Below are 25,428 nucleotides of genomic sequence, written 5' to 3'. Positions count from 1 at the left end.
TTTCAGCCAAAAACAGGCTTTAACAATGGTCACACAGGCAAATATAATAATGTAAAATCATACAGAAAATTACAAGGATTAGATGAAAATGAATTTGGAATACAAAACAGTTTAAAACATGAAAAATGTTTTGTATTTCTTGTCAAGATGAGTATTTAGAATTAATGGTTCTAGTGGTGTAGAGGGCTAAAGCCCTGACTACATCCCAGGTGACCTGTGTTCAAGTAGTGGCTCAGGAGACTGATGGAGAGGTAGAAAGGGATGGCTGTGCCCACCTTAGGTGGAAGGGTGCTCATCATTGATGCTCCTTATTGGAAGGTGTGGTTCAAAGAGGAGAGCTGCCATCGGACATAGTTGACATGGGTGGAGGGAGGGAGGGAGTAGGTGGGGCATACAAAAGAAACTCCAAGATGGAAGTATAGACGGCTGAGTCACCAGGATCCATGACCAGCCCAGCAACACCAGTAGTAGTCCAGGGAGTGGAAGAATGGCTGGTAGACCCATCATGGATAAGGGGCACTGGGGACAGGCTAGTAGGATGAAGTCTGAGGCCACCAAAAAAAAAGATGAGTACTTCGAAAGTTGCAATATTGATCATCAACTGTACTTCTATTTTCTACATTTAGAACTAACTTAATATCTACCCGCAACTTTATCTACACTATGTACAGTATTAGAAGAGTTAACTTAAGGATTAGCTGGTGCCATTTCTTGACAGTTGTTGTAGGTTGTACCAGTACACATGGGGCACTGTTCTTAAAGTTAGGTGCTTAGCCATAATCATAGCAGTTAAAACTCAAATCTCTCTGCTAGGTGTGCTTTTAGAATCTCTATGGAAAGATTTGTATTTGAGATTTTAGGTTATGTGTAGTTTGACGTTTTGTAAGTAAGAGTATGGCAAGATGTGGTGACTGTTCTATAGACATTACTCTACCTATGATTAGGGAGTACGGTGGTCTTTGTAGTTGACATTCTTCCTGATTATTGAGGTAAGGCTTCTAAAACAGATGGGGAAAGCTGCAGGGGGATGCCTTTCTGCATATGTCTCAAAGATACGATCTTGTGAGTCCCTTACTCTGAATATACAGGAAAAGGAAGAACCACCCAGAATACTAAATTTCCAGAATGGGTGGGCACACATTATGCTAATACATATAGGGTCAAGGACACACACTGTGCTAAAACATATAGGGTCAAGAGCACAGATGGCAAGTGCCAGAAGTCAGGCAATGGGACACCAACACTCAGGGACACGCAAACACATGATGATATGGGGACTGGACAGGCTTGCATGGTGTGTTGTATTGGCCTCCGCCAAGTTTCCACAATAACAGATCTCATCACACTTCAAACAACTATCTGACAACTAAAACCTGGTTCTGTGAACCCTGAAACAGGTGCCACTGAAGGGACCATCTTTAATCAGGGGAATTAAACCATGCAGGACTCGGAATGAAGCCTAGGGAGAAAAGTCATTAATTCTAAGTACAATTACCAGGCAACAATATGGTAGCCAAGGTAGTACTTCTAGAGAGCAAGCCACTTGCAGGTAAGCTCTACTTGTCCAAGGGACAGATGGTACTGACACCGCAGGATGCAGAACCTAAGGTGGTTGTTCAAGATGCACTTTTTTCTGGAGCAGAAACTACAAACATTACCAATACAGGAACAGTAGAACAGGAAATCATCCCAGTCACTTCATGGACAAGGACTGTCAGTATCAGATCGTTAAAGACACTACCTGCCATAAAAGTAAGGCCATTATGTAGTGGGGTTTTTTTGTTTGTTTTTTTGGCATTACACATGACATTCAAATGATCTTGTTAACAATAAAATACAATGCTACTAGGTACAGTCAGCATGATAAAGGAAACACAAATGTCATAAAAAATGAGTGGTTACTTACATTTGTTCCTGCTTTCATAGGGTTTCCAAGATCACACACAACCATACGAGTATTGTTCTCGGACTTGAATGCACAAGACAGTCTTGATAACCGCTAGTGAGAAAATAAGAACAACAAGATAATTTTATAAGTGCTGTGGTTCACTCCAACACTGACATTCTTTTCATTTTATATTAAATGGTTAACAATTCATGTAATGCTATATGCCAGTGCTTGCCCTGTTGATAATGTATCCAAAGCAAATGGAGTTATACTGGCTCACCAAAGGAAATTTCAGTGAATGACAAATACCGTGAGATGAAATCTCTGAAAGCCACTTTTAGTGAACCTCAAAGTGCATTTCATTTACAGGGTTGCAAGACCCCACTCCAAACCCCTCATGTAGGAGAAAACCTGCCACATTCCAATACTTTTATATACCAACTCCACAGCCATACAGCAGAGGGGGAAAGTACAGACTCCATTTTAAGTGAAAAGCGGCCATCAGTGAAAATACTTTGTGGTTTTGGCACTTGTTGAAACTCCCTTCATACAACTGCCTTATCTCCGTATAATGTGATTAGCCAATCAACATTACCAGTCAACGGAATAAACAAGTATATTTCATGTTCAAAAATAAAAAAAATTATACATACAAGTTATAACTGTTTAAGAGCAAGAGCAGTAGTATGTTAACAGAATGTTGAAGTGTACATGAAGGGCACACACAATGAATAAAACCATGTTTCATGTTGATTACAAATAAAGTTGTGTGATTATTCTCATCATTAGAGTATATTTAAGCAGTAGGATGACTGCTGCACTAGGATTCCTTATCCATGGGAATTAGCAACAAATGTATGTTTAGCATTCTGGTCTGAATTCCAGAGCTTTCCAGATGTCCCCAGAGCAGAGTTGGACTCCTATCCTAGGCCAGGACAACAGCCCAATGAATGATTTAAAAGAAAATCAGCTTGCATGGGGTGCTATCCTTTTTTGGTAGAAAGGATATTACGTGTTCTACTACTATGTGCAAATAACACTCCCTAGGTCCTCAAGCCATAAAGCTCGAAAAGACCTAATGAACTTGCACTATGGATATTACATGACTTTAAAGAAGGTAGTGCTTAGGGGAAATATTTTAAAGTACAACTTCCTCTTTTGTATCTTTATGGTTTGTGATTCTACTGCTTCCTTTACCTCTTAAACACACAGGTCAGAGAAGAGGCACACACTACCTGTGCAAATGCAGGCAGGAGTTTATATTACAACAATGATCCTACTACTCAAGCTATACTGAAGTAACCTCATAAGGATCACTGCAGAAGCAGGATTCTTTATCAACAGAAGAAGTACTACAGCAGTAGGCTGTCTGAGTAGGGTGGTACCAAGTTACAGCATGCCCTTCAAAACTGCAGTGATGAAATCCTATCCAGTAACTTGTAATGTCTGGAAAAGGTGTGGATAGTAGTTTGGGTGCTTCTTTGCAGATACTCTGTGCTAATACATTTATAAAGAAGGCTCTTGTAGTTACTGGTGTCCATATTGACCTTTTGTATGGTCCTATAGGGCTATTCTTTTGTTTGCATAACAGAAGGAATGAAACTGACTGCTCAGAGACAGGCTTACCCTACTTGTCTGGCATGAAGGATACAAAATTCATATATGAAACGTGAAAGTTCTCACTTTTTCTGCCTATTACTTGAGTTTCTTATGGACATCCATTAACTACTCCTTTATTTTGGGGAATTGGACAGAAAAAAGTAATTGCTCAACCAGATTCAGTGCTAATTCCAAAGGCAAGAAAGAAGAGATAATTGAAAGGCTCACTTGGTCTACAAGAAACGCACATGAATTTCTGTATGTGAGGGCTTCAGTGGCGCAATAGCTACCAAACTCAAACGTGTACCACAACTAGGGCATGACTGTCACAGAAGGACTGGGCCTCAAATGGAGGTAAGGTTATTTTTCCACCACAAAAATTAATTTCTTGTTCTTTTGGAGTCTTATTGTGTGTTCCTGGTTCTCTAATCCAAAAATCAAGGTCCTATGGAGGTGGCGCAGACTTCCTAAAGCACACAAGATGCAGGAACACTTTTAGAAACTGCTATACTATAGAGTGAGAGGACAAAAAAGGGTCTAAGATGACATATGCTGTAATTGTTGAAATATGCTCCTTAATAGAGTCACAGTTTATGTAATTTTGGAAAAGTTGTGCCAAATGCTACAAAACTTCTGGATCTCCAGCTTCTGTGATTAAAGTACCCACACACACCTATAACACAAGAAAATATTTTCCACATGCATAAATATGATTTTTTAAGTGCTAGTTTCAGTTGTAGGTGGGTCATCTATTTCTTTCCTCTCAAAGTCTATACCTGAAAGTCCCTCCCCAAAGGTCCTCTCAAGTTGTGGTTTAAACAAGGAAAAAGTAAGTCAAACATACTCTACACCTTTCAAAAACTAGCAAAGCAATATTAGTCATGGCTACATAAATGAATAGCACAAGTGCACTCTTGCCTTATCACCAACTATTTTGCAGTGCTGAATATGCCCCCCCCCCCTCCAAGTATGGTTATTCCCTCTGCTATGCCCTAACTATGGTACTGTTAGGATTTCTGGCCTCCTGAACGGCTGAAAGATTCTGAGCATATAACCCAAGGTTCTTTGACTATCTTGAGTCAAGAGGGTGCAGATTTCTGAGAGCTATAGTTGTCCATCCTTACTCAGTGGTACCAGCTTGAAGAAACAGTGTTGTCTTGGCCATAAACATGAGTCTGGTACTGTCTCTTTTTGCAGTACTTTTGTAATGTGGAGTAAAGGTGGTATGGCATATAGGACAGTTCCCCCTACAAGAATTGAAAAAGGCATTGACTTGCTATAACTCTTTGTAAAGGTATTTGGAACATAACCTCTTTCAATTAATAGATCTCTGATGTGAACAGGTTTGTCACAAGGAATCTCCAATCTGTCTCACGTTTTGAAAAGCCTCGGAATCCAATCATCATGTGCGATTGCTGTCTGTAAACCTGGTCAATGTTTATGCCACTGTATTAATGTCTGAAGGGATGGAGAAGATCTGGAGTTGAAGGCATAACTGGAAAGCTGCCTCCCAGGCCATCAATGTGAGGCTGCATGGATAGAATTAATGAATACTGCACTTGCTGTCTGTACACCACATTGTCGTGGTGTTTTCTAAGTACCTTCACTGTTCCTGGATATCAGACTGTCTTAAAAGTTCAGAAGAATAGAATGAAGCCGTCACCTTTAAGCTAACATAACTCATTACTATGCAGATGTTTCTAAAAGTTTCACATAAAAATTGCTTAAGCCTATATGCCTCAAAATACAGTTCATTGAAAAAAATAACTATCCGAAACTAACAGCCTAAGTACACAAATCAAGACATATCTACTCATGGCTGAAGAATACTCAAGCAAATGTACTAGAATGAGAAAAGGGGGTATTTTGCAAGGGAGCAAGCCAACCCCCTCTGTATCCCCACATCCTTTAACTTTAATATTCTCACTCAAAGGCTGCTGCACCTTGAAGAACATGCAATTACTACAAGAGAAAAAAAAATACATCATTTTTTACCTTACTGGCTGAGAGCTGGAAGATGCTGGAAACAATATATTTTGAGCACCATCAAATCACTCCTGCATGGAGTGAGCAACGCTGAATGAGCAACTGCCATATCAAACAATTATGCTCAAGAACTGTGATGTCAGCTGTGAAAAACTTGAGGGGCTGCCAGCCAGCCAGATAGAATTTTATAAATAATTCTATGTCATTGTAAATATTAATATGATTCACAGGCTTGTGTAACAATTCTATGTTGCTGTAAATTTTAATATGACCCAAAGGCTTGTGTAAGAAATGTAAGAAAACTGTGTTATGTTCTGAGCTTCAACAATGTAACCACACTGCACCCTGCTGGAAGAAAGCTGATGAGGAAAACATTTTATGACTGTTTGATCTCAAGCTGGGAGACATGATGCCTGGGCTAGGAAATTCTTTCTATTGTTTTAAGACAGAGATAATTACTGGGTTTACGTGTTGTTGCGTCTTTCGGCTTTTTCCCGGTTAGGGGTCCCCACAGCGGAACTCCGGTCTGCTAATGATTGACAGTAATTACTGGGTTTACATGTAAAGTGCCTTTTATTGCTGTGGCTTCCTGGCAGGTGCAGATTACAAAAAGAAATGTCAAAATTTTAAGTTCTGTGAACCTAGGAATCATAAGTAGAAATGTCAAGAATTATGTAATCTGAAATGACTCCGCAGTAAAATGTATTATCAATTTAAGTTTTTCTCAGAGAAAGATTCAGCATTTTGTATTTATCTTCAGAGCGGACAACAACTCACCAGCACTTAGCCTTATAAGTAGAATTTAGAACATAGTTTCTCATAGAGACAGATAGGAATATTGCCAGACTGGTCTAGCTGTTTTCTAAATTTATGTCAGACTATCCTGCAATATTGTTTTAAAGTATTTTCCTGTGATTTCTGAACTCTCTGTTAGTACTGTGTTGAGCTGATGAGCATTGTCTTGTGTTTTTATTATTTATTATTAAATATTTTTAAACCTTTCAACTGTGGCTGTTTTGTGTAGAGATCATTTAAGCTCTCAGAGCACTTGCATGTATTTGGTGATACTGTATAAGCCACTCCAATAGCCTCAGCCCTGGGTTACACTTACTATTTGGATAACAGTAATAGCATACAGTGGAATTGGTCACCCTTTAGGAAGGGCCTTATAGTAGCTGATAAGTAATGGCTGGTGGCAGTGATTTCTACCTTACAGTCTGGGCAGGAGGGGGCATAGCTGGAGAACCTGTGCCAGCCTTCCCCAGAAGTCTCTGTGTTTTTGTATATAATTCATATCTCAAAGTGTGTGTGTGTTAGCTACTTGGGCAGGGACATGAAGAACTGGTTGGACAGAGAGGGTGCTGGAGGTTTTGGATTGACCACTCGGCTGAGATCTGTACCCTATAGGTGTGCCAGTGGGGAGTCTTATTGGGGAAATGGAGAGAAAAGGAGAAACCAACCCCAGACTGACTGTGATCTCTGTGTGCTCTTAAGGGAAATTGTACTTTACTGTGTGTGTACTTGTTATCCTTCCCAATGTGCATGCCCCTCACTGGCACTAGTGGTGAGGATTGAGGCTCCTTGATTACTGGGCCAGTGCATAGGAGTCACATCTGCAATCCTGTATCTAACAACTAACTGATGCATTTGTGGTTAGGGTATTTCTTTTTTGTGGCTTAATCGCTTGGTTGTTTAACAGATGGTGAAATTGGAAGGTGAATGGGGTGTCTGGAGGCAATAGCTTGCGCAGTTGATGATTGTAATCTTCAACAGTTTTCACAAACCATTATACCTTTCTCATGTACAGCCACCATCAAAATGGAGATTGTCATGTATGCTGTCCCCTTCAGGAATGTCTGTCTGCGCTGACCTAGCAGTCTTCTGGGCCAGAACACAAGCATAATGGGCAGCCATAAAACTGCTGCCTTAGCTGAAAGACCTTATCCTCTGGTAGGACAAGCCTACTCATTTCTGGATCTAGTAAAGCTCCCAGGAAATGTCTGTTGCTGCTGGTGATGGACTGCATTTCTTCCACTAAATTAACCATCCATCCATAAAATGGTTAATGTGGATACCTTGGCTCATTATGTTGCCAAATACTGGTGATAACCTTTTGGTTGGGAAAGTGGTCAGATCAAAAGGAAGACAGTGAACTGAAAGTTTTTAAGTCATGCCTTGAGCCTCAGGTAGTGTATGTGGTCTTTGTAGAATGAGAAATGTTAATACAAATCTTTCAAAACCATGGGTGATCAAAAGCACATTTGGTAAAAGCAGTTGGAACAATGTCTGTTCCAACAGTAGAAGAAGGGTGGGAGTGGTACTCCCAGCTTTTTCTGGTCCAATGGGGATGGATGAATTATGCTCCACGCTGGATCTCAGCAACTTCAGCCAAAACATACCTTTGACTACTGTTCTTGATGATCACACTGAAGGGGACCATGGCCTTAATCCTATGGGAATCCAGGATGGCATCATTGTACACAATGGATGGCTTTTTCACATTAGTATATGCAGTCCACATGACTCTACACAAGAGACCCCTCTAGTTCAGTCTGCATTGACACAATGTGCAGTAAGAATGGTTGTTATATGGATTGAATACTTGGTTGGAAATATCAACACTAAGTCGTAAGGTGCCAAAATCAACACTTTAGTACTAGGCGCACATATCAGTCCTGACAATAAAACTGACACTGTCAGGGGGTACAGTCTAAATCCTTAGATCTGGTACCAAATGTAACAAATTATACTACTACAGAAACAGGAAGAACTGGAGACCTAGAAAGTATGCAAATAAAGTGACAGTTTCCCTGCCTCCAACAGGTGAAACAAGGAAAGTGTAAAAGACAACGGCATCTAAGCCCTCAGCATAGCTTATCCCAATGTTTTATAGTCCCTGGCAGGCAAAGCAAGGCAGTGGGGTACATTCGAGTATAATCAGTCATGATATCATAGCAGCAGGTGAAGTACCACCTTTGTAACTTTGCCACTGCTGCAACTATTTTTTCAAAGATGGAACATGTAGCACTGGGCCTTCGTATCAGCCAATCATCATGCAGGCTATGAGGAACAACTCCAAAAAGTCCTTTATCTGCAAGGATTACCTTGAAATCTGATAGATGCAAAACATTCACTGAACAGACTGAAACCATAGTTGCTTCTCCGAAGAGGCATGTTAGAAGCAGAAAGTCCTTTTCAGAATCTCCTGCTAGAAGTCCTGGGCTGAGCCTGTACACTGATGGTTTGATCTCAAGAAAAATGTCCCAATGACAGAGATCAGTTTCAAATTCCCCACTGAAACAATGCTGCTTAGTATCTTCAATATAATTACCATCAGAAACTTGCTCACGGAGGGTCTTAAAGGGTCATCTATACTGAAACTAAGAATGCCACAAAAACCTTCCACTGTTCTGCCAGTGTACCACCTTCTCCTTAGCTTCAGATTGTGAGAAATGAGTCAGAATTGGCTGCACCACTACCAACTGATTCAAGCAGGCAGGAGGTATTTCTGGAAAGCAAATAATGGTGCTGAATTCTGTTTTGAAACTTAGTGAAATAGTCCCCCTTAATCGTTTGTCTGTTTTTTTTTTTTTGGGGGGGGGGCTAAATATATTTCCTTTGAAATAAAATAGCCTCCATCTCATGATATATTGTAGGAGAAGGGAAAGGGGTGAGGGAGAAGGGTACTGGAAGCTTGCATAGTACTGACCATTGCAATCCTTGGCGGTAGGATGCTTAACTTCCCCTTTACCTACATTGCTGTTTGCTTCTGCTTCTTACACCAGGTCATCTTTTCTCTGAATCGATCAGCTGTAAATTGTTTTCTGTAGTTTCTACTGTACCACATAATGGGGGGCGGGGCATGAAATTGTATGAATCTTTCATTGCTTTTCCCTTCATTTACAATTTCTTAAATATTGCCAGATAAGGAAGGACAACAAACACGCTTTTTATGGGAAGAACTCCCAACAGCTGTCTCTTGTCATCTAAGGGTGTTTGAATTCTCAGCCTGCATGCTTGCACATAACCTGTCCTTTTTCATAGTTTCATAGTTAGTTTAGTACTAGGCTATCTGCCCTGAGGCATTTGCAAGCCTAACCCTAGAGATGTGGCTTTCGCCACCCCATGTGTATAGAATAAATTTAGAATACTGTGCCTTTGTCTAGTAGTGACACATTGAAGACCCCCTTACTTATTAAAATTAGTTTACTGTGCCTCTGTTAAGTAGCAATACAGGGGTGACCCCCGTGGTAAACCTACGATCTCCCATCCACTCGTCAAGATTTCTCTTGGAGAGAGTCAGTGAGGGGCTCTGCTTAACATGGACTGGGATTTTGTTCCAGAGTATGGGAAGCCTCTGAGTTATGAATCTGTCCCTCCAGCATGTTCTATTCATGTTTGTACTGAGGTTTAAATCTTTGGCTCTTGTGGTTCTTATGGATTTTGATTTTTTGAGGTGGAGCATGTCCATCAATTCCTGGTTGGACATGGCCTTGTATGTCAGGCACAGATCACCTCTGAGCAGGCGGTATGCTACTGAATAGAGCTGGAGTTTCTTTAGCCTGGCAGCATATGACATATGTTGGAAACCCTTGATCCTCTTGGTGAGGTACTTCTGGGGTCTCTCCAGCTGTTGTAAGTGCCGGGTGAGGTACATACCAAATGGGGCAATAGTACTCAATCATGGGCCTGATAAGGGAGGAGTACAGGGGCACGATAACCTCCTTTGATCTGGATGTGAACCCCTTCATGATAAGGTGGGCAAGGTAGAAAGCCTTTCTAACCACTTTGGCAATGTGGGTGTCAAATGAGAGGTCACTATCAACTTGGGTCCCCAGGTCTCTTATTACTTTTTCGGTACTCAGTGGGTTACTGTCTATGTGATAATTTGTGGGTATTTTGTTTTTCCCAAAGGGGATGACTATACATTTCTTGGCATTCACTTTAAGGCCGTGATTCCGGCACCAGTTATCCGTTTCAGTGAGGCCTTTCTGTAGGATGTGTGTGTCAGCTGGTGTATCGACTATGGCGCCTAGTTTGCAGTCATCTGCGAACTTTGTCAGCCACAACCCTTCCATGTTTGCTTTCACATCTGAGAAGTAAATGCCGAACAAGAGGGGTCCCAGGACAGAGCCCTGTGGGACACCACTTGTGACTGGCTTTGAGTCTGACATGGCTCCCGAAATCTTGACTTTATGGGTTCTGTTCTTTAGCCAGTTTGCAACCCATCTTGTGACATATGGATTTACTTTTAAGTTGTTTAGCTTTTCTATGATCCCCGAGTGGGGTATTGTGTCGAAGGCTTTAGCCAAGTCCAGGTAGGCTGTATGGACTGCCTTGCCCTCATCAATGGCGCTAGTGACTGTTTCGAAAAAGTCAACCAGGTTCAAAAGGCAGGATCTGCCTTTTACAAAGCCGAACTGGGTGAGATCAAGTGTCTGTAGGTCCCCAATGTCGTTGTTTATGAGTTCCATAATAATTCTTTCCATAGCTTTGCAAACCAGGCTGGTCAAGCTTATGGGGCGGTAGTTCCCAGGGTCTGTAGTGGAGCCTCCCTTGTGGAGTGGTACCACTGTTGCTGTACGCCAGTGTTCAGGTGCATATCCTGTAGTAAGGCTAAGGTTAAATAACATTTTTATATGCGGGTTTAGCTCCTCTTGGAGTTCACGTATCACGCAGCCGGGGATACCATCAGGTCCCATAGATGCTGTGTTTTTTGCTTTGTTGAGGGCGGTTCTCACCTGGACATCAGAGATGACAGGGAGGTTACATTCAGCTGGGATGAGTATTTCTTCTTTTGGAGGTGAGGGAGGGGAGAAATTTGTACTGAACCTGTCTGCTAGAATGTTGGCAGTATCTGTGGGTTCGGTAAATTTTTTGTCGTTGTGTACTAACTCTGAGCATATCTGAGCGTTTCCGCCCAGGTTTCTAACATAACTGAAGAATGCCTTGTGGTTATCTTTAGTGTCCTTGGCGATTTTTCTCTCAAAGTTGGCCTTGGATATTTTTATGAGAGAACGCAGCTTTCTACTAGTGCTGATCAGAGATGCCTTCCCTTTATGAGATTTTGCTCTGTCTTGCAGTAGCTTCCTTCTTTTGTTATACAATTTGTTTATGGCTGGGGTCCACCAGACAGGACGCTTTCCTTTGGTGGAGAGGGTCTTGGTTTTATTTGGGATTGCACGATCCATGCATTCTTGGAGATGTCCGTAGAAAGCATTTGTGTAGGATTCAGCATTGTGGGATGTGGTTTCCTTTGGCCCTGAGGGCTCAAATGATATGATCTCAGTCTTGAGAAGTGTAAAGTTGGCTTTTGAGAAGTTTCTCACTGTAGTCTTTTGTGCTGGGGGTGGAGGTGGTAAATATATATCCAGGGTGATTAGTTTGTGGTCAGATCTCACCAGTGAGGGCAATACTTCCGGTGTGGAGCATTTTGTCCCCATGTTTGTGATGATCAGGTCTAGTATATTATCCCCCCTTTTGGGAGAGGTGACCAGCTGTTCCATTGCATTTGAGTTTATGAATTCCAGGAACCTTTGGGCTAGGTTGTTAGGGCTAGAATAGTGCACCCAGTCTATGTTAGGGTAGTTGAAGTCTCCCAATATGATGGTATTTGGTGACACATTCATATCTTCCAATGTCTTCAGGAAGGCTGAGTGGGGTTCTTGAGATTGGGAGGGTGGTCTGTAACATGCAACCAGTTGTATAGCAGTTTTGCCTATGGTTAGCTGCACCTGGATGGTCTCCGATGCTTCATGAGTTGCCACTAACCTAGAGGTGTGGGTATCCTTGATGAATATGGACACTCCCCCTCCCTTTGTGGTTCGGCCCGGGTTTTGGGGCCGAAAAGCATGATATGAGGTAAAGCCTGGTAGTGCTGGGGTGCTCTCAGGAGCCTTGAACCAGGTCTCGGTTACAGCGCAGACATCGATGTTCTCCTTACTGAGGAGTGCTTCGAGAGCCTGCATCTTGAGATTTAGACTTCTGGCATTGAGCAGCATTACCCTTAATTTTTTTCCATTTTTGTTTTCTAAGGAGGTGGGTTTGTCTTTTGAGCCTTGCCTAAAAAAGGCACTATGGGGTTGGCAAGAGCCTTAGCCAATATCCGGAAGCCCAGTGGTGACTGGTGCAAGCCATCTCTTGGGAAGCAGCGTGGCTTGTCCAGCATGTCATCCCAAGCAGACAGACATTGGATCCCCCAAGAATGACACCAGTAATTGAGCCAATTATTAAAGCTGATCATCTTATCTTTGTATTGTGGCATCATTCTTGGTGAGGGCAGGATGCTGCTCAGGGTCAGGGTCATACCAGCCTGGGCTACATAATCAGAGAGCTCCTCAATGTCTCTTTTCATGTAGTCCAAGGAGGTACGTCTCAGGTCATTCTCGCCGGCATGGACAATGACGGAGTCATATTTGTACGTACTTTTGAGTGACCTGAGTGAGTGTGTTATATGGCGGATCCTAGCCCCCGATAGGCAGCTTACCATTACCCTCTCCTTGCTCAGCCTGGTAAGTGGGACATCAGTGTGTCTGACTATAGAGTCACCTATCACTAGTGTATCAGGCATAGTGTTTGGCCTTAAGGGCTGTGATTTATTGACACACCGATTTATTGAAGTATGTGTTGCATGTGTTATGTTTTGAGGTGGTGGATTTTTGGGTGTCTGCTTTGGGAGCCTCTGTTGTTTTGGTAAGTTTTTTAATAGAGCCTCCGAGTATGTTTTTGTGTTATTCTGTGTTTGATTTGCAGTTGGGGTAGGTCTATGTGTGACTGGGTTTGTTGTGTGTGTGGTTACCTTCTCCTCCTGTCTGGTCTTGCCAGTCCTGAGTTGAGAGAGTTCAGCCTCCAGTTTGGCTATATAGTTGCATCTCTCACATGTATTTGTGTTTGTTGGGAGGAGGAGAGGGTTGTCTGTGTACATGAAACAATTATAGCATTGTCTCAAGATTTCCAGATTAACCAGCTGAGCAGGAGAAGATGCTAGCAATCTACCACTCGACATGCTAGAATATTATATGAGAGTGCTGTGCCTTTAAGGGAAGTGGTTGGGGTGGTAGCTGGATGTAGTGCTACTTGAGTTTGAGAGTGCTTGCTTAGAAGAGTAGCTTAGAGAACAAGTGCTATGTTTATAGTATAACGAGTAGACTGGTTATTCTAAGAGTAGAGCTTTCTAAGGGAAAATTTGAAGAGCAGACTTGGCGGACCCAGGAAAACTTTAACCCTGTTTAACCAGTGCTGCGCAAAGCCGCCCTAATGCAGATTTTAAACAGGGAACTTGAAAAGAGCTAGAAATGGTCCAAAACAACCAATTACTACAGCTCTTGTGCTGAGGTCACTTCCTTCAGGGACAGATAGGCTGCTCAAGGCTCCCCACTCCCACTGGTGAGCAAAGAAACTTCCTTCTTACCCAAGTAAGGTAATGGATAACACAGGAACTACACCACAGCCCAGAATACAGCAAAGCCTGTAAACTGGTCTAAATTAGTCGAGGAGAGGCAGGAAAACAAGGATTTTTTTTTGTTTTTTTTTGTTTTTAGATAGAAAACACTCAGAAATACAGAAGGCAGCAATAAATCAGCAATCATTTTACTGCACGTCCACTGCTGGTAACTCCTGCACCATCATTTTACTTAATTGGTCAGCATTCCCACATTAAAAACATCTGGGTTAGACAACTAATGCTGTTCCACAAAGCCTTACTCAGGATTTCTCTTGCCACATCCTCTCTCTGATACTTACTCATATGTAAAGGCTAAGGTAGACGAGGTATACATTTTTTTTCTTGAACTGGCCCAATACTTCTGTCTTCCTCATTATTATAGATCATACTGAGGGTTGAAGCCTGTTTGGATCCCCTTTTAGCTTCCAAGGATACTTCACCTACCACTTTATGTATACAGATTTAACTCCCTGACGTGTTCTCCAATCTGTAAATGTCTCACAGATCTATAACCACAAAAGAGCAACTCCACAGGACTACAAAAACCATTTACAACCTAAAATTAATAAAAAGAAGCATTTTGTAGGTGATGGAAAGTCTCCTGTACCGCAGTATAGGGGGATGTTCCTCCATACTCCTATTACCTATATATACATAAATGGGTCCAATCTGTAAATGTCTCACAGATCTATAACCACAAAAGAGCAACTCCACAGGACTACAAAAAACATTTACAACCTAAAATTAATAAAAAGAAGCATTTTGTAGGCGAGGGAAAGTCTCCTGTACCGCAGTATAGGGGGATGTTCCTCCATACTCCTATTACCTATATATACATAAATGGGTCCACTTTTAAATCCCGAAAATACCAAAATCTCGAGTTTTGAGATACTGAACTCAAAACATCAAGATTTCGGTATCTTGAAATTTAAAAGTGTAAAAAAAAAATGAACTCAAATAAGTGTTTGCAGGGGGCAAGCCCCGCTGCACCCACCCCCCACACACCCTACTTAAATATACCAACTGCGCGATTGCACTACAGCGAAGAGAAAGGTAATGCGTTTACCGTTCTCTTCACTGTAGCGCAATCTCAGAGTTGGAATATTTAAGTGTATGGGGTGTAGGGGGCTTGCTCCCCTGCAAACACTTTATTTTAGCAGTGTTTATTTATTTATTTTTAAACTTTTAAATTTTGAGATACCAAATTCTTGATGTTTTGAGTTCGGTATCTCAAAACTCAAGATTTTGGTATTTCGGGATTTAAAAGTGGACCCATGTATATATGTGTATACATACATATATATATATATATATATATATATATATATATATATATACACACACACACACACACACACATACAAACGCACACACCATCTCAAAGGTTTCTCTATCTCAGAAAAAGGAGAAATTCCAGGATTTACAGGTGTGTTACACTCTGTAAAATCTATCCTGCATTTTGGAGACTAGAGGTTCCAGATTCCCAGTATGCAGTTTTCAAAGCATATTCAAAATTTAAAGTTGTGTAGATAACTTACCATAATTGCAGATACTTGAGCGTGATCACTCTTGCAGTCATGTCATTTGAGGGTTCTGTCACAAGCATATGTCTGATGTCTAGTCAGATTTTCAGAGATGAGCACCTTTCTCCTCTTAACTGGTGAGAGCATATCAGAAATCCTCACAAAACTGGTGCAAAGGTACGCCAATACATCTTTAGATCTTTCTCAACCTCCACCCCCAACCAAACTAGACCGGTATGAATATCAATGCTAAGACACCCTAAAGACAATTCATAAATGTCTAGGTCTGTGACTTGGAAAAACTGCACCTTCCTAAAATATTTGAACAACAGAAAATGGAAGTCAGAAAAAAGGCATGAGCAAACAGCAAGATGTGGAATGAATGTGTAGCCACCCCATACCCTGGGACCCCATGTTTTTGAGTGGACAGTGGGAGGGGAACTGAAATGCAACACTTGAACATCTACAGTTATACTAAGTTGAGTACATACCGTATTATGTCATTCAAGTGGATCACTATTGCAGTCATAACCTTTGGGAGGAAGACCTCCAAATTCTCAGTGCTATGAAGTTCTGCCATTAACTGCCCGGCAAAACCTTCCATTTTATGACTGCGATGTTCAGATTTCATACGGCCTTCTATTCTCTCTAACATAATCCATTCTTAAATCTGGCTATGTTTAGAAAAACAGAAAGCCAGGAAAGTTTTGACAATGCACAAGTCACATTATCTGTTTGCAAACGAAGAGCTACAGGCCAACAAGTACTTTTTTTTTTTTTTTACAAGTACTTTTTTTTTTTTTACAAGTACTTTTTTTTTTACAAGTACTTTTTTACAATAAACTAGCACCATGAATCAGGAGGGAGTAAAATGAAGCTGAAATACCGTGCAAACACCTGACAAGACAGCTTTACAAATTAAATGCATAACAGTAACTAATGAGAACGCAAGACTCTCCAGTTCATTACAGTGCAGAGTTATGAATAGGACATTACATCCACATGATTTATGTACTGATAATAAGACACACTTTATGAATGGAATCAAAATTTTGGTTTTGTGACATCACACCTTTTCATTATCCTTCAATTAATTTGGCTCTAATGCAGAAAAGTACTTTCAGGTCTCCTCATTCATATACTTGCCTACCTACATTTGTACTACTCATATTCTCATTTCACAGAAACATCTGCACATCAGCACATGCAATTTTCACAAAAGGTTACTTTCTTTCTGATTTTCAAGAACTGAAATATTATACAGAATAATTCTCTCTTAGCCAACAGCATATTAAAGTAAAGTGGGGGCTAAAAAGGTAATGAGAAACTTTGTCTAACCATACAGCGTAGTGGTGCAATGGTAGCATTGTCACCTCACAGCAAGATGTTCTCCGGTTCGATTCTTGGCTGGGGTAGTTTCTGTGTGGAGTCTAAATGTCCTCCCTGTGTTTGTGGGGGTTTTTTCAGGGTGCTTCAGTTTCATCCCACATTACAAAGACATATGTCTGGAGCGTTTCTCCCTGGGCCTCCGCTGAAAATTGGCTTAGTTCCAAATTGGACTTTCCCGGTCAACAAATGTTAACTAAATAAATAAATAACTAAGGTTATTGCTTACTTATTCATGTCAATACATGCTGTGGAATTTTATTATATGGTCTTAGATGCCGTTTTAAGTTTTCAAAAACGGTGCAGAAGCTATGTGCATAAACTATTTTACTTCCCTCCTAAAATATTCAGTAGCTATGGGATCTCTTACCTCATCATTTCGAACAACTCCAATAAAATCTGCTTGAGGAGGAATATAAGCCAAAAGTTCTGCTTCATATGCCCCTTCTCCTTGGTTCTGGGTGTTAACAGTCAAGGTTAATGGGCTATCATCACCAATGTAGATCTTTTCAAGCTCACTAATAACAGGAAAACAAACAAGTCACTCACTTATTATTTATAAACACAAACATACCACAAGATGACTGTGGAGAACTGGAATTCAAAACCAGTTAACACTCCCCCATTTCAAAAAAACAGTGCTTCTTTAGTACTGACTATTGATAAGATATTTATCATTTTTAATATGAACACTATCCATACAATAGAACATTATCAAGATTTTTTGCATCAGTTAGTTCTTGGCAATCTAAGAGGCTGCTATCTGCATCATAGTTTACAATGCAAGTTTATGGAATAAGGTCAACTGTTTTTCATTCCTTTGCTTCATATATTTCATTCAGTGAGCTTAAAATGTTACATTGGAACACAAAGTAACAGATCTTAGTGACACATTACCCTTGGACACAAAGGGCATACGAATAAAATACAATACACAACATGAAATCAACAAAGAATGTAAAGTCTCTTCTCTTGCTGGTTGAATCCATTCAGTACTATTACTTTTCTAATATTCAGAAACAGGAGTCAGCAATTAAAAAAAAAACAGACAGATTCTAGCTTTAAAACACTATCCAGGGTTTGAATTTCTTCTTAAAACATATAACTTAAATTCCTACCACTATATGTGAACTTTTAATGAGAGGAATAGGAGCTTAATACAGAGTTTATCCATCAGATAAAATAATCAACCGTGATTTTTTTTATAGCTCACAACCTCCAGTGCTGTAAAATCTGTTTGAAGAAGAATTATCCAGGTTAAGTCCATATTAACTTAATTTTGTTCATCAAACAGTTTTTGTAAAAATTACAGTTGTGTAAAAACTTACTATAACAGTAGATGTCCTGCAGTATTCTTTACAAAAGAGATATCCTGGTGAGGAGAGCCATATGTCTGGCCAGCATACCGAAACCTTGGGTCCTTCCAAGTGCCGAACTGTACATTAAATGTTTGTCCTACGACTGAGGAGTAAGGTACAGAAGTGATATACAAGTGCCAAATTCTCAGAAATTGATTGCCCCAAGAAAACCAAAGAAATCCAGGAGGAAAAGAAAAAAAATGTATACCCTGGAAGATGAGAAAAGAAATACCCTTTGGGCAGAGGGCAAAGAAAAAAAATTAACAATGGAGGGAGAGTACTAAAGCTACAACAAAAAGAGATAGGAGGAGGAAACAACGGAGGAACCTTCCCAAAAACCAGGGGAGGATACACCTGGCAAACACTGCTCTGACCCTAGAAAGGTCAACTTAGATGAATGTGCATTAGACCAAGGAGCAGCTTCCGAAATGGATCTAGCAAAAGAGAACCCTATAAAAGCTCCAGAAGAAGCAAATATCCTAGTAGAATGAGCATGAAAAGAAGTGGGAAGCCGCTTGCTATGAAAATAAAAAAAAAATAAAAAAATGGCCTTAGAAATCCAAGAGGAGATGGCTTGTTTACAAACAGCTAAACCCAACTTATTGGCTTAAAAAAGCAGTTGCTCAAATTTTCTGATGTCTAAGTAATATCTGAGCTGCCTATGTGCATTAAGTGCATTAAAAATAGAATCCTCCCATTGCTAATCTGAGGAGAGGAAAAAAAAGGAGGGAAGATGAATAGGCTGATTTGAAGATAAATTGCTGACCACTGTAGATATAAATGGGGGATTGGCTTGATGAGACATTGTCTCTGTGGAAAACAGGAAAAGGAGGAAATGCCATAAGGACTTGAAGTTCAGAGAATCTTTTGGCAGAAGTCAGAACCACCAACAAGGCAGTTTTCCAGGTACACAACTTCAGGGAAGAAGCAGCTGGTGGTTCAAAAGGAGGCTGTGTAAACTCTTCAAAAAGGTCACAAGAAGGAAGTGTTGGCTTTCTTGGAGGCCTAATATGAAGGATGCCTTTCAATAACAGTTTAACCTCAAACCTAGAGGAAGAAAGTGGTGGATCCAAACATAGCCAAGCAAAAATGGCTGAGATTTGAGCTTTAACAGAACATGATAGGCCAGAATTGAGCAAATTACACAAAGAAAGGACAGTAGGAATATCCACTAAAGAGGGCTTTATTCAGTGCTGTGACACCAAAATTCCACTTTGCAACGTAAGATTTTCTGGTAGTGGGTTTTCTAGTCTCCTGAAAAACCTGAACTATGTCCTCAGCAAATTGGTTCTGAAAAAGAATCAAAACCCAATCAAGCAAAGTGTCAAATGTAGAGTGATAAGATGATGGTGAATTAGAGAGCCATTGTTCAGTGTGAGGAGATCTACCCTGTGAGGTAACTTTGGAGGTAACTCTGGCCAAGTGAAAAATAAGGGAAAACCAATGCTGTCTGAACCTGTACCACATGATCTTGTGTTGGACCCTTTGCAGCAGAGGAAGATAGGGATTGGCATACAGGAACATCCCTTTCCAAGAAAAGGACATGGGTTGCACTCAATGCCAGAGGACGTAGTAGTCGAACATAACTGGGGAAGAGGTCTGTTCAGACGGAAAGCAAAAAGATTTACTTGGAGTACACCACTAATGCATAATGCCCAGGAAAACCCCCATGTGAAGCATCCACTCATAAGGATTGGTCCTTAACCTGCTCAGATTGTCTGCCACCAGACTGTGTACTGAAAAAATATAAACCACCCGAAGTTTCAAGTGATAGTGGATACTGAACTCCCATGCTATGAGGGCTAGTCTACAAAGAAGGCAAGACCCCCCCCCCCCCAGTATATTTATGTACAACATGACAGTGGTGTTGTCTGTGAAAATTTTGAGAGGACCTGGAATCCAAATTGAAAACACAGCTTGAAAAGCTAGGATAAGACTCTCATGTCCTTGTTTATATGACCTTTTGATGAGGAGACCAGACCCCCTGGGCCCTGATGTTATTGGAAAAAGCCTTCCAATCCATGTCCGAAGTATCTGTAAACAGGTTCTGAGTGTGGTGGTGGTGGTGGTGGGGGAGAACCTGAAAAGGTAGGCTTGAATTCTAAGAAATCTGGTGGATCCCATCATAGGAACACCTTCTTGAGGCAAGGCAAGAGAGGAATGGGAAAGTCCGGAGGATGACAATGCCGCAGCCAAATTGTCTTGAGATACCACTGAAGCTTCTGTATATGGAGTCTGGCAAAAGGAACCACAGGAATAGAAGAAGCCATGAACCCCATGGCTTTGAGAAACTCTCTTGCCTGTAAAAGAAGAAAGGACTTAAAGAATGCTGTCAAGGAGATGATCTTGGTAGAGGTGGAAAGGACATCATTTAGAGAGTTGATCCTGCAAAGGAGTCAGCATGGACTTTTTGAGACAGAGTGAAGCCTGCACTGGGAAGAAAGTGCAAGGTAAATCTGGGGCCCCTGTGAAAGAAGCTGTCGAGAAGTGGCTTGAATAAAAAGGTCATCCAGATAAGGAAAGATCTGAACACTATGGACTCTGCAAAAGGCTATGACCAGGGTGAGACACTCTGTAAAACCCATGTTGCTATAGAAAAAACAAAAGGCAAAGCAGAGAACTTATAATGCAAAGAAGAAATGGAGAATTGCAAGTACTTCCTCAAGAGAGGGTGAATTGGAATGTGGAGACAGGTGTCCTTCAGGCCCAAAGAAACCAGGTGAGGAAGCAGCACAGTAAACAGGGACTAGAGACAACATTTTGAAAGACAGAACTTTAAGAAAAGTATTGACAAAGAAGAAGAGGTCAGGAATGGTCATCCAAGAACCCTCCTTCTCGGGGATTTAAAACATCCTGGAATAAAACCCTTTGCCCCTCTGGGACAGAGGGAGAGGATAAATAGATGCTTGAGCCAATAGGTCCTGAAGAAGGAGGAGGGAAATAAGGTAGTTGGCAAGAAGAAAGTTCAGGAATCCCTGAAAAAAGAGGAGATTTTTAAGGTAGGAAATAGTCGTTATGCATGACCAAAAGACCCCAAGAGGCTCTGGTGATTTTTTGCCAAACTGGAAAGGAAATAGCCTTTGATAAAGAGGAATATGACTGAGAGGTAGAAAAAGAGGATTGTCAAAAAAGGTTGACTGGTCTGGGAAAGAAGACTTCTGAGTTCTGGAAAACTCTCTTGGAAGGTCTCTTGGACTTCAAGGGCTGCTCATGACATCTGTGTACAAAGGGCGTCTTAAAACAGTAGTTCCTTTGAAATTTTGGGATAGCTGAAAGTAAGATACGTTTAAGGCCTTGCATGTCCTTCCCTTTACCTTGCAGAGATTTAAAGAGCTCTGCAGCAGCACAGCTAAATGGATTTTTGGTATCTAAGGGAGAATCCAACAATTTAGCCTTGTTATTCTAAGTGAGAGATTTTAGCCTAAGCCAGAAACATCACCTAATAACCAATCCTGATGCAGCTGCCCTAGAAGCAGCATAAGTAGCATTTGATGGTATGGTAAGCTTCATATGATGTAGGACTTGTAAGGAAATGACAGAGGTTTTAGCTTTAGCATCAAGCATGTCAGCCAAAACACCCCTTAGCTTAGAAAAAAAGAACTAGGACATGCCTTGTCATATGGGTCTGGTAATGACAGGAAATACCTGCTCATATGGGTCTGGTAAGTAATGGTACCGAAGGCTAAGGATGCAGAGGTACACACCCCTTCTTACCATACCTGTCCATAGCTCTACTATCTTTATCAGAAGGTAAAAGCTTGGAGGAAAAAATCAGCTTGGAAGGTTTGTCAGCAGAGACAGAAATTATTGCACAGCCAGAAGAAGGGATTCTTGTACAATCATTTCTGAGTTTTAGGAACACCGTCAAACTTTTAGGAGCAGGGAGCTGAGACTCACAAGCTTGTGAAGGAGAAGTAAAGGTGTCAAGAAGATCTTCCAAAACAGGAGGCACAGCAGAAAGCCTGGTAGTGTCAATCTATAATAGAGAATAAATTCTCTTCTGCACCTCACACATTTGGGAACTCTCACTGAAAATGTTCCATCATTTTAACAATGGTGTCTCCAAAAGAAAGCTCCTCAACAAGGGAATCAGAGAAGAGAGCATAATCTTCACCCAATCTCAGACCATGAGAGGAATGGATCTGAGAGGAACAGGCCAAGAATTCTTCCCCAGAATCCAGATATTCCTCATCACAGGAATTAGAAGCTCTATGTCACTTACAAAATGTGGAATAAGAAAAGAAACCAACAGAGGAATGTACTAACAAACCCTGTGGGGGCTCTAAGACCATGAGAACTGTAAAAATACTGAGTAAAATTCTGCCACTCCTTATGGGGGTCTTTTGCTACATGGACAACATGCCTTGTCTTTCATTTTTTCTTTACAGGAATATCTGCCCTAACAAGTTTAGGGGGTTGTAAACAGTGTCTAACTTCAATAATGGAACTAGGCACTTCTTCCCTAACAAATATCTAGGGAATCCCCTCCAGGCCCTTTAGAAGTAATCAGTCATGGCTCTCTCATCTGCAGCAGGAGGAGGGTGAATAGCATGTCCTGTGTTGACCTCCAATGTGGTCATGACAGAGAGCAGGCATCAGAACCAGAGGGTCCTCTTGCTCTTCAGAAGCCCTACTTCCCACAGCCAATAACTTAAGATATTGTTTCTCCAAATACATAGACAGAGATGACAGATGGCTGCACATTGTCGTAGGGACAAAAACCTGGCAAATATCACTCTGCATGTGGTTGTGGTCTGCAGTGAAGTAGAAAAGGCACTTCTGATGTCTGTCCTTATGAGGAATCTGCCTCCTGCACTCACATCAACCCCTTTCTTGAAGATATGTAAAACAACCAAGCAAACAGAAAAAAAAAGGAATAGACCCAAGTGGGGTACTTACCTGTCCTAGGTTTGATAGCTAATGTGAAGTGAACTACTTACAGACTGAATTCAAAACCAGCATTCAGACTGGCAGTTAAAATGTTCTGAGGATTTGGAGCTTGCATGTCATTTATGTACCTTACGCCTCAGATGTAAGACATACTTCTGACACACAGGATTTAAAAGAACCCAAGGCTTTGGTATGCTGGCTGAAAGCAAGGCTGTCCTCTGCAGGGTATCCCTTTTGTAACAAATACTGCAACCATGATAAGGAAGAACATCTTCCTTAACTATGTTAGCAGACCTCTTCTACGCGTTTTCAGACTGTGTGCAAAACCAGATCATGCATTTAGAAACATATTCGGACTGCTGTAAAAAGGCCAAGTGCTCCATAAGTAGCACTTGTATGAAACAATATTTTATTTTAATGTGAGTGTGCAGTCAGAGATTGCTCTTGTCTGAAGGTGTAGTGACCTTTGAGTTGTTTATTTTTTAGTCAAGGTACAATGGGCAGAAATGTCTATGTGGAAGGTAGGGAGACTTGCTCCCCGTCCGCCAAATGTGCGCATATGCACGCACGTGCACACACACACACACACACACACACACACACACACACACACACACACACACACACACACACACACACACACACACACACACACACAATAAATTTTTCAAAGAAATTATCTCATTTTTCTGATCAAACTACTTTTAACCTTACTATATTCTTGGCCTCCATCCTTTCAGCCTTCTCCTTAATTTGGACAGGAAAGTTCTTAGTTCTTCAGCATATGAGTTTGGAAAACTATGGATCCTGAAGGACAAGGTATCACAGATATAGATATACTACTTCCCAAATCAGTTGAGATTTGCTTTACTTTCCTTATCCCCTGAAATTGCATTCATGGCTGGAGCCACTGTTGCTCCATTGCTAGAATCCATAGAGACTACAGCTGGATCCACAATAAGTTTTTATAAAAGTATTTGAAGGAATCAGCAAACCAGTAAAACTGGTATGGCTTCCTGACAAGTAGGGTTTAGGGATCTGGTTCCAAGGATGCATACACGGAGGCTGGAGAAAAGCCTAAGAGCTTAGGCTGAGGCAGCTCCTGGTATCTTATTTGCGCCACAGAGAATTCCTTAGCCTTCCATTTGAAGCGATCTCTTACTGTACGAATGGCACACCAAAATGAGGCATTCTCTGGTGGAAAGCATAGTACAGAATGTCCTTGGTGTCAGACTCATGAACAGAGGTGGAGGATATTTGGTCAACATAAGCCAGTTTGTCTACCTTTGACCCAGCAGAGTCAAGAGGCTTTGGGGGGTGTTTCATGTTCCCTCTTTTGAGGAGGGACCCCAGACTCTGATGGCTCATAGGAAGACTGCACAGTCTTCAAGACAAGCATAAAATCCTGGGTTAGACTCATGACAGCTGGAATGGTCTGTGATGGTAATGAAATGAGGGCCCACCCAACTCATGGTTGTGGCAAACTGGTGGATGTCTGTTTTTGTCCTGATCACTTGGTCTTGGTTTGGGGTTAGAGATGGCCTTAGGACGGGGTCAGACATCCAAGACCTCAATCTTCAAACTGGTGACAGTATCATGGACGTAGACCTTAGATACAATAATACAGACATCAGAACCACAGGCCTTGAGAGGCTTCTGGACTGATCAGCTGCTGATGGTATTTACTACAGGAGGACATGGTCTCTGCTGAGTAGGTATGCAACTTCCAGTGGGTCAATGTCTGAAGTGAACAAAGCAGCCAACAGAGTTTATGACTATAAAATCACCTCACTGGCCCTAATGCCCTTAAGCCTAGGACGGGCTTTGGACTCCAATGTAAAGTCTTTGGCCTCTCAGCATTGTTGCTCCTTGGACTGCATTTCCAAATGTTTTTTGTTTTTCTCAGTAGACAATCTGTGCAGATTTGGCTGATATCATGGCAGCCTTAGGCAAGGCATGTAACATCCTCAGGTTAAGGTAGTCCTAGAGAAACCTTCCCTCTGCTTGATCATCTTCTGGTTAAACTGTGCAAAACAAGGACACTTAGCAACATTGCATTCAGACAACAGACAAAAAAAAACACATTTATCACTTCAGTCTGTGTGTGTCAGTTCTGTTTCCTACAAACAAAACAGCTATTCATTTATTTTAGTATCTGACACCTAACCATTTATTTTTTAGTATATGACATCTAACCCCAACTCTAAAAGCTGCTGCTACCAGGCAATGCAACTTCAACACAGAAATATACATGAAATGTTCCACAATGGAGTTTTTATCTACTAGCTCTGGAAATGAGGCCTAACCAATAGACTAAAAGATTTGTAGATTGTTATTAGGTTAATGACCCAGGGG

At 41.2% G+C, this 25,428-nt stretch overlaps 1 protein-coding gene across 1 annotated transcript in view; it reads right to left on the bottom strand.

Moving 5' to 3' along the window:
- The window catches only part of ITGAV (integrin subunit alpha V), a 1,332,605-nt gene that overhangs the window by 218,846 nt on the left and 1,088,331 nt on the right, over window positions 1-25,428 (bottom strand). The window contains exons 21-22 of the mRNA XM_044075123.1: window positions 17,196-17,343; window positions 1,907-1,999 (exon numbers count right to left, since the gene is read on the bottom strand). Coding sequence (XP_043931058.1) covers window positions 1,907-1,999; window positions 17,196-17,343 — 241 coding nt within the window. The remainder of the gene's footprint in view (window positions 1-1,906; window positions 2,000-17,195; window positions 17,344-25,428) is intronic.

Source organism: Protopterus annectens, chromosome 6.part0 (assembly GCF_019279795.1).
Source record: "Protopterus annectens isolate FY-2018-M chromosome 6.part0, PAN1.0, whole genome shotgun sequence".
NCBI lineage: Eukaryota > Metazoa > Chordata > Ceratodontiformes > Protopteridae > Protopterus > Protopterus annectens.
The sequence above is the reverse complement of the archived record's forward strand: the minus strand, read 5'-3'. Positions and strand labels throughout refer to the sequence as shown.